At 42.2% G+C, this 12,795-nt stretch overlaps 1 protein-coding gene across 3 annotated transcripts in view; it reads left to right on the top strand.

The window, feature by feature from the left end:
- The first annotated feature begins 2,728 nt into the window (after nt 1–2,728).
- rxrgb (retinoid X receptor, gamma b) overlaps nt 2,729–12,795 on the top strand; it is a 29,969-nt gene continuing 19,902 nt past the window's right edge. The window contains exons 1-2 of one of the 3 annotated variants that reach the window (XM_019897249.1): nt 2,729–2,949; nt 12,280–12,415. In XM_019897249.1, coding sequence (XP_019752808.1) covers nt 12,355–12,415 — 61 coding nt within the window. In that variant the 5' untranslated portion in view covers nt 2,729–2,949; nt 12,280–12,354. The remainder of the gene's footprint in view (nt 2,950–12,279; nt 12,416–12,795) is intronic. The other 2 variants (XM_019897247.1, XM_019897248.1) reach the window with 2 other exon arrangements.

Genomic DNA, 12,795 nt, shown 5'->3' with positions numbered 1-12,795 from the left:
CAAGGAACGCGATTCTGGTGTTTTCCTCAGATATAAACAACAAACATTCCACAGAATCATCAGGCCACGCAAGCTAGCACATTTTCAGTGAACTGCTGTGTCAGGGAAAAGAGTAACAAAACAGAAACCCCCTTGGTGGATAAAAAAAGCGAGTTCGGACCACATTTCATCTTTTGTGTCTCAGATTGATGACCTTTGAGATGGATGATGCTCCGCTGCGCTGTGTTGCATTGTCTTATGCAGGCCCAACACAAAGAGGGTAGAACACTTATCATCTCAGGCGTATGTATGGAACTGGGAGGAGGGGTTGTCACAGAAGTGAAGGGGTGGGGTTCCCTCTGATAAAATGTAATGGAGATGGCCTAATGAGAGCACAGGCAGATGGAGGGTGCCCCCCTCCTGTGACAACAACAGCCTCAACCTCCATCCCGAAGCTGGAAAAACATGTGTTTATTCGGATGCGCCTTCAGTACTCTCCATATATATATTTTTTATGTGGTGATACATGGCTGTGCATATCGTTACTCAGTTTTCATTTGATGGCCTTCCATAGCGGTGAGTTGCTAGCAGGCGGCTCACCAGGTTTGTAGACCTCGGGTTGGGATTAGTGTTTGAGAGGACATTGTTTGGTGGGAATGGTGCTGTGAATACAAAGGGATTAGTGCAGAAGGTTGCTTCATTGACTGTGTTTTGTTTGTGTTTGTGTGTGTGTGTTGGTGAATGGTGGTAGCATGCTGAAGTTGATGAATGCACCGGAGAACCTCCAAAATGATTCAAATGAAGCCCAAGGTAAAATAAGCTTCATAAAAGGTTGGTATGTAACACATCCAAAAATTCGAATACCTAACAATCAGCTGCCATAATGGTCCAGAGAAGGCATAGCAAAAAAGCCCTCTGAAATCATCTCAATGCCTTGAACCATGTGCCACCATTAGGTCCACACAAAGAACAGTCTGACAAATGAGCACTTTATGTCCCTCTTTGACTTTAATGAATTTATACGTTATCTGGCCCCTAATGGAGGCCGTGGCAGAGGGGCTGGCGCAAGGCCATAACAAATGAAAAGCTCTGATTAGCGCAGAATGAGACGAGAAGGAAAAAAAAATGCCATTCATCTTGGTTAGCATCCCTCGTGAGCTCTTTTATGGTTGCTGTTACAAGGACGGTGGAACCAGGGGTGCCGGTCCCATTAGTGGGGCAGCTGAGTGGTCAGCGGCCCCGGCGTTGACGGAACGTCTGGTCCACTCGCGCAGTTCAAGTCAGTGAATGGCTCAGTGCAGTTTGACTCCTGAATAACCTTCGGAGGTACCGGGAGCTTCACCCCTACATGACCCCGCTCTGTGGAGAGGGGTGTGCATGTGTGTGTGTGTGTGTGTGTGTGTGTGTTGTGTGTGTGTGTGTGTGTGTGTGTGTATGGGAGGTTGGGGGGTCTACTCCACAGGGATGGAGAGGGGGGGGGCACCACCCACTCTTAGTCTCACACTAGCAACAGGTAAACATGAGAAGGGCTGAAGTAAACATCTTGAATATGCAAATGTTAAGAATCATCCATGATTTAAATACAGCACTGTGTATCGTGTTTCCATATGCAAATTCAAGATAATACACACACAATGTTGATGGATTAATGGATGTATAGAAAACTAGATCAATCTGATGATGATTATCTTCACTTTGTTTCATCCTTTACTGTTTTGCAAATGTCAATTCTGATCTGAGAGAGGTACCTGAGAAAAATTGTAAAATGGTTGTAGGTAAGACCTGATTCCCATTGAACATAAGCTTCAATGTGATTGGTTAATTTTGGAAACAGATCTATACTCCCAGGTACACAGGGTGTGCACAAACAGATTTTTTTTCTTACTTCCCCTCTCAAAAAATATTTCATTTGATTTTATTTTTCAATTGAATTGTACAGGTTGTAGGTCACATTAAAGCCACCTATCGAGTTTGCTAGTTAGCTAAAAAGTCAATTTTTTTTTACTGTATATCATAAAAACATGGTACGTAAACAGGGGTGTGTAGACATTTTATATCCACTGGAGAGCAATAGCTCAAAACAGAGCTACATGGCTATCTTGATAGATAGATAGATAGATAGATAGATAGATAGATAGATAGATAGATAGATAGATAGATAGATATGGTTAACATTCAGTTGATAGACTAGCACAAAAGACCCTCAATACTATGAAGGTTGTTTCAAAAAATAATTATGCCCACTTTGGATTTTTCAGAAGAGTTATAAGTCGAATCTAATGTGTGTTAATTATTGAAGACCTAGCTTGGTAAGTGCAGGGGGAAAAAAACCTTGGATATTCTACAGCGATAATCAGCAATACTGTACCTAATGTTTAGTTATGAAAATGCAGTCATGCAAATCATTTGTTGACGTTCCATTGACTGCTGTTTATGACTACAGCTCAAACATGGTTTATTTTCCTGAAATGTAATACTTCATTTATATAAAAAAATAAAATAAAATAAAAATAAAAATAAAAAAGTGTTGCGCTGTAGAGACCTTTGCTATTCCTTTCTGCTTTCAAGCAAACATTTCGTCCCGGATTCGCAGCTGAAAGCATTGGCGTCTAATTCTTGGTATTTTTTGATGGATCTTCTATTTAACCGTAAAGTAGGCCAACAAGTTACGCAAAAAAAAAACAAAAAAAAACCTCAGACCCACCACGGCAGCAGCAGAGGCGTTTGGTCCCGATCGTGTTGGAGCTTGATACGGACCACTGTTGTCATTGGGAGAAGTGCTGTTTTTGAGCGGCCCCTCCTCCTCCTCCCTGGCCGGGCCCCCTGGGCTCTAGAGCCGCCTCGCACGCTTTTCAGTCCGACCCGGGAGAGGAATGCGCGGGGATGCCGAGTACCGCCGACTGTAGGACACCTACGAAGCCTCCACTATAACAACCGTTATGGACAGCCATGATCCGTATGTCCATTTAAGTAAGTACACTTCCTCGTATTCGACTTTTAAACCCGTCGCGGAGAATGAGAGCGACGGATAAGAAGAAAACTGCTGGAGGAGTGTTCCCCGGCTATGGCGTCTTCTCTCTGGGCTTTCACCTCACGCAGCTTCGGTTCTCGTGGCCCGGTGCTCCCGTGTATCGATGCGATTATTTTTGTGCTGTAAATAAAGTCAGGTGGTCGTGGCGGTCGGGCAAGGTCAGAGGTTGGCATTTTAATTGCTTTTATGTAATTTATGACTTTGCTGAACTGTTTGAAACTTAATTTACTGCGCGGAGCATGGAGAGGCTTTTCGTGATAACAAGAAAGCAGGGTTTGTTGTCACAAACAAAACTTGTGGCACCCCCGCTACATTACACCCCCCCCCCCCCCATCTCCTCCACACAACGCGGGTCATCTTAGAGGGCATCCATCCCACGGACAGCGTGATGTCATTTTGCTAAGTAAAGCTTCACTCCTGCTCTGACTCGACGACTTTGCCCTTGAACCAGCTGATGGCTTTCTTTTTTTTCACCCCCCTTCTTTGCCCTTCTATTAGCAGAATTGTTTATGTGACAGCTTTACAGCCCTGTAGAGTCGGGCAACACGTGGATCACAGTAGGCCAAAAGTAGATGGGTTTTGTGTGTTTAGTTTACTCAATTAACAAGTTGAATTACACTTTATATGTTTTCACCAGTGATGTTTTGTTTTCTTCATGTGCTGCAGAACTAGAACATTTGCTTTCTTTGTGCAGGAGCATTTTACCTTTGTAAACTCTTGTTATGCACCACTTTTTACCGCACATATTGTCTTGGAAAATGGGTGTTTGGGTAACCTTTTTATGCAGTTTATCCATCCCAGTTATGTATGGAGCCCCAGATGGGACATGGGCAAAACAAAACCCAAAATGCTAATATCTAGCGACAGATTAGGTGGAACAGCATACAGATTCAAAACCTCTGGCCATGGAGTAGGTAGAATGTGCACACAAAGTACAAATGAATAATGTTCACATCATTTCTGGACAATAGGGACATTCTCTATTTGGACATTATCTATCACAAACGTTTTATGCTAAATACCAACTCCCAAAATTCTGAACTCTGCAAGAACCACCATTATGACCAACATTAAATATTGCAATGTTTTAGCAGGCCTAAGTGGGTATCACACGCCAGGAGGTGTATATTCAGTAGTATTGTAAGCTACTGTAACAACAATTGACTGTATATTAACACTGCACCTATAATGAAATAAAAAACCCAAAACAAACCCCCCCCCCCTCGCCCCCCACTCCAACTAAAATAATGATTCGGTTAAATCAGTGGACATAAGTTAAAAATTACACCTAACATGTTTTAGGGCAAATAATTTTTTAATGGGAATGATAATAAACCCACAAATGAGTGTTTTGTAAGCGCTATTTTGTGGCCACAAACTAGTATATTGTAGCGAGAAATTGGCATTTTGTGCACGTTCTATCTCTCTTGTGGCCACAGTTTCAAACATATTTCCTTTCATGTGTGACGCTCCATCGTTGTGTATTTTAGCATGTGCACGTTGACGTTTTTTGCCAAACGGCCTTTTTTTTGAGTCACGTTTGTATGTGCTAAACCCCTGTTCTATTGTGTTGTTCAGGGTAGGTCGAGAGGCATTTGGACAATGACCGAGTTGTTATTTTTTTCAGCCCACCGCAGTTAATTTGAAATGTAACAGTCAAGGCGCAGTTGAATTTTAGACTTGCAAATGTCATTTAAGCGTTTTTCAGGAAACATTGCTTTTAATAGCAGCCATTTTATGCTCTATTTTCATTGAAACTAGTTTTCAAAACAGCCTAAAAACAAGAGGTCGCATGACACGTCAGGATGTTTTTCATTTGAGTGATTTATATTAAAGGCCCAGAAGTGTTTTTCACTCAAATGTTTAGTATGATTATGTATTTGCTATTGGGTTTGTGTAGGTTAATGCTTGCGTAGAAATTTGGGCTACGGCAGCTGTAGGAATGGAACTTAAAGAGGATCGCTTTTACCTTGCTTTTCTTCATGCATGAACATCTTTCCTTCAAAATTCTTGTTTTTATTGACGCCAGCAGATGCACACATTTTCTTGGAAAAGAGCTTTTTGAAGCACATTTCTGCCCCAAAGCCATCTCGAAGGGCTCTTGAGCATTTTCTGAAGTATTCGGAGACATTGTGTCCCAACATTTACTGAGCAACCGCACATATTTTACAAAAAAAAAAAAGAAATCTCACAGCACAGCAAAAATGTCATCAAACGTTTTGAAAAAAATTTCAATTCAAATTACTCACAAATGTAAGTTAATTATGGACCTCCTGTCATCCAGTGGAAAAATATTACAATTGTTGTGCCTGTCATTTGATGACACTGGCATAAATAGACAAAGAAGAATTATTTGAAGTAAATAAAAGAATCATTTTTGAAACAATAAAGCCGCCGTGGATTATTTCTGGCGGCACATGTATTTGTCACGATACACTGTGCCGCGACACAGTGAATCACAGAGTTTTGGCGTTTTTACAACATCACATTTGATTTGAAATACTTTAAAGATGTGCCTGGGGTGTAGATTTTCGGATTAAATTTCAGACAGTTAAAAAAATATGTTTACCATTTTGGAATTACAGTCACTTTATGCTAAATCAATTTATTCCTATTTTAACGGACTCAAAATGATCTCGGAAAAATTACGTAATTTGAACTATAAGATTTTTTTTTTTTTTGTTAATGAAATGATTTGCTCCCAGGTGCTTTTTCAAGCCTTCACTGGGTGTCCGTTTGTGGGTTTTGACGGGTTCTTTTGTGTCTTCTGTAAATGAAAAGCATGCTCAATTGGGTTGAGATCAGTTTTGGAATATTAGGCTCAATGTTAGTCAAGTACAACTTTATTGTCAAATAAATAAAATAAAGCAGAGTGTAGATACACCAATAAATCCGTCTCTGATAAACAACAGCAAGGCGATTCCATTTGTAGCCATACATTTCTATCCAAAATGGATGATATATGATGTGGTATGCTTTGGATCCTTTCCATGTCCATGTTTTTTTTTTTTTGTAGCCATACATTTCTATCCAAAATTGATGATACATGATGTGGTATGCTTTGGATCCTTTCCATGTCCATGGGTTTTTTTTTTGTTTGTTTTGTTTTGTTTTTTGGACCGCCATTCTCCTTAGTTATTGTGTTGGATCTTTTTAAGTTTTGCCACTCTACCGAATGTTTTGTTGGCAGCTGAGAGTGACAGCAGTGAACAATCAATTGCCGCAGTGCCGATTTTATTTATTTTTTTTTGGAAAGTAGAGCGAGTGTAGCAAAAGACATTCGCATGGCATTAAATTCCAACACAAAATGGGCCTTTGAGCATAAACAGCCTCAATGTGCTATCGCTGAAAGAGGCTTTTAATTGTTTCCATAACCAGTGTGCCCCCTGAGGGGAATGGAAGAGACATCTGGATGGGGCAACTTGTAAGGGAAGCCTATAGCGGGCGCCCGGATATGGAATATTTAGGCCCTGTGCCATCCCAAATGGTCCGATTATTTGTAGTTTCATCATCAGAATTTCTCTCAGCTTAAAGACAAAAGTAGTCACAAGCACTTTTCTGGGTTTCTGTTCAGTAAAATGGATCTTGTGGTTAATGATTAATCATCTGAAGCCTCATCTTCCAAGCCCTTTTATGTCATGGTGGTAAAATTGAGATCACTTCTTAAAAATATGGTACTTGGATCTAAATTACATCTCACAGTCTGATTTGTTTCTATGATTACATTGATTAACTGCTCCTAAATTTACCACAACATGTAGCGCAGATGAAACAAAACCGTCTTGTGATCTGATTGCTTGGAGGTCCACTCATCTTTTCTCACACATCTGTTTCAGTAGGCCCGTCGAAGGCCCGCCCTTCGCTCCGTAGAAGAATCAGCATTTCTTCTTTCTCAGCACTTTTTTTCTTTTCTTTCAAAATTTCCCATCCGCCAAAGAGATCCTTATGAACAACGCCCCCTCCCCACCCCTCACTCCCCCCGGGCTGCCTTTGATGCTGAGAACTTATTTAAGAAGTCGTGACAAGGGACGGCAAGTGAAAAGGGAGAACTATAAAAGAGGAAGAATCACAGGGCGGGCTGGAGAAAGCAGTCGCCCTTGTTTTGATGTGAACAACCGCGACTTTTGCTTGCTCTGACTCAACACTTGGATCCGGCCAACACGTTCATACATAAATTCCGACGTGCAACGCCTAGCCGACATATAGCTGACTGTCTGGGACCCGACCGCGACCACGTCGTCATGTGACTGAAGGAATGCGGCCGTTGCCGCTAGTCTGGGAAGCCGTGGCAGCTTTCAAAACCTGCTCGCTGACTGCCAAGCCCTTCACGCAATTCCCCCACCCACTCCCACAGAGATAAATAAACCACACAGGTAGAGGGTGTGGCACTTGGCAGGTTTACTCAAGGATTCTCGCTACTTGAGACCCAATGCATTAGCACACAATGCACGCGGTAGTATTGAGTGTGTGTAGTTTTGTGTCAGTGGAAAAGGCTGCTTGACTGGATTGTGTGTGTGTGTGGGGGGGGCATGTGTTTGTTGTGAGAACAGAGTTGAGGGAAAAGAAGGGGGCGCAGAGAGTCCATTCTCAGGGCTAATTGTCAGTAATTAGTCATTAGTGAAGAAGGTCAAACCCTTGATTTAATTCCAGATTTAATCAAGCGGAGGACCTTGGAAAAGGTTGCAACGGTGTGTGCCTGTGAGGTGCGTTTTGGATCGTCTTCATTAATTGTGCAATAACGGCATGCCATCCGGACAAACTCGCAATGCCGCCGTCCCGTTTGGTGTTTGCTTGTTTTGCGTGCTCTATTGACTGCCTACGAGTTGTTTTTTTTTTTTTTTTTTTTTTAAATGATTCCTCCCCGCACCTAAGCAGGAAATAATGGATGTACAAATAATCATTTTCAGCGCCAAACCGTCCTGCTCATGAAACCTGTATTCACTCTACAGGGCAATGCTCTACGTCACATTTTAACATTCTTAACTGTCACACAAGTGTGAAAAAGGATTCACTTCGAAAACACTGGCATTTACATTTTTTTTTTTAACCTCTAGGCCTGTTACAACTAAGCTAAATAAAAAGCCAAACACTTTATCTGGCGAGACATGATTCCGTTTTTTTTTTTTTTTTTTTTGCAGAGGAAAATTGTTAATTTTCATCATTATTTCATTTTCATTTTTATTTAATCTTTATGTATCCAGGTAAAGATATTGAGAACCGATTCTCATTTGCAATGTCGACCAGGCTGTATCTTAACGTAACTGAAAATGATCAAATGCAGGCAGTCCCAGAAGTCACTGTGGACTTCCATTTTCTATTTCATTTCAGCTGTCATTCGAACCGACTTTAAGCCATCGGCATTTGACAGGCTTTGCAGTTTTTGTCAGCAAATTTATGCCTTGGCTATGGCTCGCCAGTTGACATTGGAGCAGCGCTGCAAAATTGCCACCCGGCAATCTGGTTTTCTTTCCCCGGCTGCAGTTCGAGCTGCTTTTATGACCATCAAACTGCTCCAACGTGAAGTACATTTCTTTCTATCCTGGGCAAGTTTCTCAAAACAAGATCTGTTTTTGACAAACCACACAGCAGAAGGCCTGCTACTACAGTCGTTGATGAAAAGACAAAACCTCGAGAGCATGCGTTTACGCAAAGCCAGGGAAAGGGGGGGGGGCTGCTCTGGACGCATTAACAAAAGCTTGATTCAACATACAATATGCGTCATGGAGCATGTTTTTCAACAGCTTCCCTTTTTTATTTTTAAACCAGCCTTATGAGCCATGTCAAATGTCAGTTTTAATATACACCATGGGCCACTGCAAAATGGATTGCGGGCCGTAAATGGCCCCCAGGCTGTAGTTTGGACACCAAGCTTTAAGGGGAAGATTATGATGCACAACAACCCGAAGGCAGCCCAGTTAAAGCTTCATTACTAGCCGAAGCAATTTTTTTTTCTTCCAAGTTTTTACACTGAAGCGCGTTTTGGTGATTCCAGCACATCTCTCCAGACAGACTTCCCCTGGCTTTGCGTGAACGCCTGCTCAGTGACTTTGGTGTTTTCATCAGTAGAGGGATGGAGGGAGTAGCAGGCCTTCCACCGCTTGTTTTGCCAGGAATGGATGCCACGGATAATGTAAATCATGTTACAAATTGGAGCAGTTCTGCACCGCGACTTCAATGTCAAACGGCGACCCGAGAGCACGGGAATGCTATGCTGACAACAACTGCAAAACTTGTCCAATTTTGATGGGTTCACATTTGTCCAAACAATACCGTAAACGAAATTGAAAAAAAAACTACGTGTATAGTGACTTTTGACACCGTGGCCGATATATACCTTGTGAAGACAGTTATGCTGTAAATAACACTGAGAACAAAGACATCTATTTAAATGGTGTACCCACAAATCCTTTTGAAAGCTTTTGTTCAAGGTGCTCGGAGAGTGCGCCAAATTTAGCGCTTGGGGTTAATTCGCTGTGTTTTATGTGGGCCACGACATTCTATTATAACAGAATGCGTTAAAGGATTAATTTCTGCTTCTCCCGTTGGGATTTGCTAAGTCTTGGAATGGTAGCCTGTGTGTCTCCGCCTCGTTTTCTGGTCTTCCATCGGGGCTTGCAGAGTCTCTTTTGCCGGTCGGCCGCATGCGAGTGGATCCGATTACTGCCGGTGGCCCTCATCCAAGCGGTGTGCGGACATTTGACGCAGCCACACGCAGGTGCACGGTGCACAAGACAGTCTGTTATGTACGCTTTAAGTAGTGCATGTACCCCCTTCGATGCTCATGTTTATTTATAAGGCTGACAGGCCATCAGGCAAATTTTTTGATATGGTGACAGGAGGTATTAAAGAAGCAGCCGCACACTTCTGTTTGGCACAGGTTGTATTCTCTGGTGATTAGAATTCATTAAAGTGTCTCTTAAAGTTGGCAAACGGAACAAAGAGAATTGCAGGACATGTTTTATAATTAAAACAAGCACATAACTTTGCCTTAATGCTAAAAAGAGCAGCTCAATGTGTATTGAAACCAAGGGAAAATTGTGGCAAAAAAAAAACCTTTCCTTTCGTTACATTCTATTAATAATGTGATTGTTGTATGTTTTTCTAAAGTATTAATATTAGAGTGCTATTTTCATTTTTTGAAAATTGTTGGGGGTGGAGGGCTGGAACAAATCAGTGGCACTTCCATTCATTTCAATGCATAAGTATGATTTAAGATACAAATGTTTTGAGTTCAAGCATGGTCAGCGAACAAATTAAACTTATCGCAAACTTATCGTATCTCAAAGCACCACTGTATTTTTGAAGCCCTTTTTCTGTGTCCTTGGCTTCTTGTACCAAGGTTCAGATTCAACTTGCATTCCCCTCATGGGTTTTTCGGTTTATTTAAGTTCCCTTAGGCTTTGCCGTGTATTGTTCTTCTTAGCCTTTAAGGTATATTTTAGGCCCGTGTTTGCATCTGGCTTTTCGCTTTGCTGTCTGTTTACTTGACCACCGTCCAGCATTCTAAGACAATTCCTGACTTCCTGGAATGCTATACATGAGAAACGCTTGGGCTACGGCTAAGGACACGTTCGTATTAATAACCACAAGCACACGGGCAGCTGACAATGTCACAACTGGCCCATTTTTCTTCGTGACGTCGAAGAGAATTACAGATGTTTTGAGGAAGGTGAAACACAAATCTTTTAGGCTAGGGCCTCTTCTTGTCACTTTCTTTCCGCATTCACAGGCCATTTGCCAAAGTTTTCCATTACATAAATAATCCATCGTGCAGTGGTTCACAAATTAATTATATCAAGTGCTACCCCAAAAAAAATGCCTGGAAAAAAAAGCTCTCTTTAAAGATTGAACGGAATGGAATTGTACTTAAAAGTTAAATACAACTGAATGGTACGTCAGCAGTAATTCTTTCGCGTACCACTAGAGGCAGCCTGTGTACCACCAGTTCCACTCATACCACACTTTTCAAATCAGTGCTATAGAGGACTTAGAGAATGATTACCTTCAGCCTTTAACTTTTACTGCCGGGCGATAGTGAAGACAACCACATAAATAGAGTGATCATGTTATTTTTAGATGTTCGTGGCCTCTACCCCCCAAAATGCATCTTTCCTGGATGCCACGATTTACAGAACAGCTTGGGGTCATCATTTAAGTTCCCAAGGGAGGAGGTGACGCCACATACGAGCACGCCACCCATCCGTTGTCTGAGAGGAGCCCCGAATGCCTGTTAGCTTGCAAGCTAGCTGGTGTCTGTTGGAAAGCCTCACGACGACCCGGTGGAATCCATTCCAGCCACCGAAGGCTTTAAGCGGACATATTATCTCATCTCAAACATGTAGGCATGTCTACTGTGCCGTATAAGAAAGGGGCTAGTCGAAGTAGCATCCATTTTCAGCGTGTCGTGGTTTCACAAATTCCAAATTGGTAGGATTGCTCACAACACTCTTCTGACGTGTCAAATGTCAGTACACAAGGACTTTAAATCAGGCCATAAATGGTGAATATTTTGCTTCTCTGAATTTGTTGCATATTTGTCGTTAATGCTTCTTGGTTCCTCGTCGCTGCTGTCCCAATATTTTCTGTGTTATGAATCCTCAGGATCTCAATTACTCACCCAAGGAAAATCTCAACCACGGTGGACTTGAGTCCTCTCAAGTTATATCTTTTGTATCGCTAATGTATTGAAAGTCCATTTATAAAGGAAATGTCAAAATGCGTGTACATAATTGAACCAAACAGCGCTGCTTGTTGTAAACGGGTCATGTGATTCTTCTTTTTTGGCTGCCTTTTTAACACCCTTTGGCTATGGAAACTGTTCACCGCGTACCAATGTCTGATCCCTTTTAAGAAGCTGTAATGGGAAACTTCTGGTTATACTATAAGTGTGATCCCTCCCATCCCCGCTCCTGACAGCTTTAATGCCCTGCCCCGCCTTCCAATCTCCCCATTTAATGCTATGCCAGACACCCTTGCGCTATAACAGGTGTCCCTGCACAGTTTTAGCCACAGCCTGAGGTATAGAGAGAGACACAAGTTGAGTAGTCGACTGAAGAGCTGATTTGTGTCATCAGTCGCATAGCAAAGAGTTCCTATGGGATTGATCTCTCGGGACGGATAATCTGACTAATCTTGTAACCGGGGTTGATGGACTCCGCCTCTTCTTGCTCTCCACTGAAACCCCCAGGACCCCCCTTCCATCTCCTCCTCCTCACCATTCCTAAAAAGTAGAACGCATCCGGAGTTTCTGCCTCATTTTTTTTTTTTAGTTTGTCAAGCGCACCATCACTCAAGTCGGACGCCTGGGACGGCGGCTGGCGTCCTGCCAGCTCGCACCTGAAGGCATGTGGCAACCTGCGGCATCAGTCGGCGGTGGCACCGCGAGGGAGCTGTGTTATGGTCACTGTGAGTAGTCGACTCTGTGCATCCTTTTAAGGAATAACCGGAAGTAGATCAGGGTCAGTTGTGTGTTTTTATTTTTATTTTTTTTTTTGCTCTGTTTTTTTTTTTTTTTTTCCCACGCATAGTTAGACTCGCTAACGGATGCATTATGGTAATACCTCTAATCCCTGGACGCTCTTTATAAAACTCATCTTCCCAGGGTCGAAACTCTCTGTGCAAATAATGTGTGCTGCTTCTTTGCTGTGGTTTTCCCATTGTGGATTACACAGAAAATGAGGGGATATTTGGTCTTTTATGGAGCCCGCAACCATATTTGGTCACGTCAAGATGAAAATAGATAAAATGAATGAAAAAAATGAATGGATGTTTCAGTCAAATGCTCA

Source organism: Hippocampus comes, unplaced genomic scaffold (genome assembly GCF_001891065.2).
Source record: "Hippocampus comes isolate QL1 unplaced genomic scaffold, H_comes_QL1_v1.1 scaffold22, whole genome shotgun sequence".
In the NCBI taxonomy this organism is placed as follows: Eukaryota; Metazoa; Chordata; class Actinopteri; order Syngnathiformes; family Syngnathidae; genus Hippocampus; species Hippocampus comes.
The sequence above is the reverse complement of the archived record's forward strand: the minus strand, read 5'-3'. Positions and strand labels throughout refer to the sequence as shown.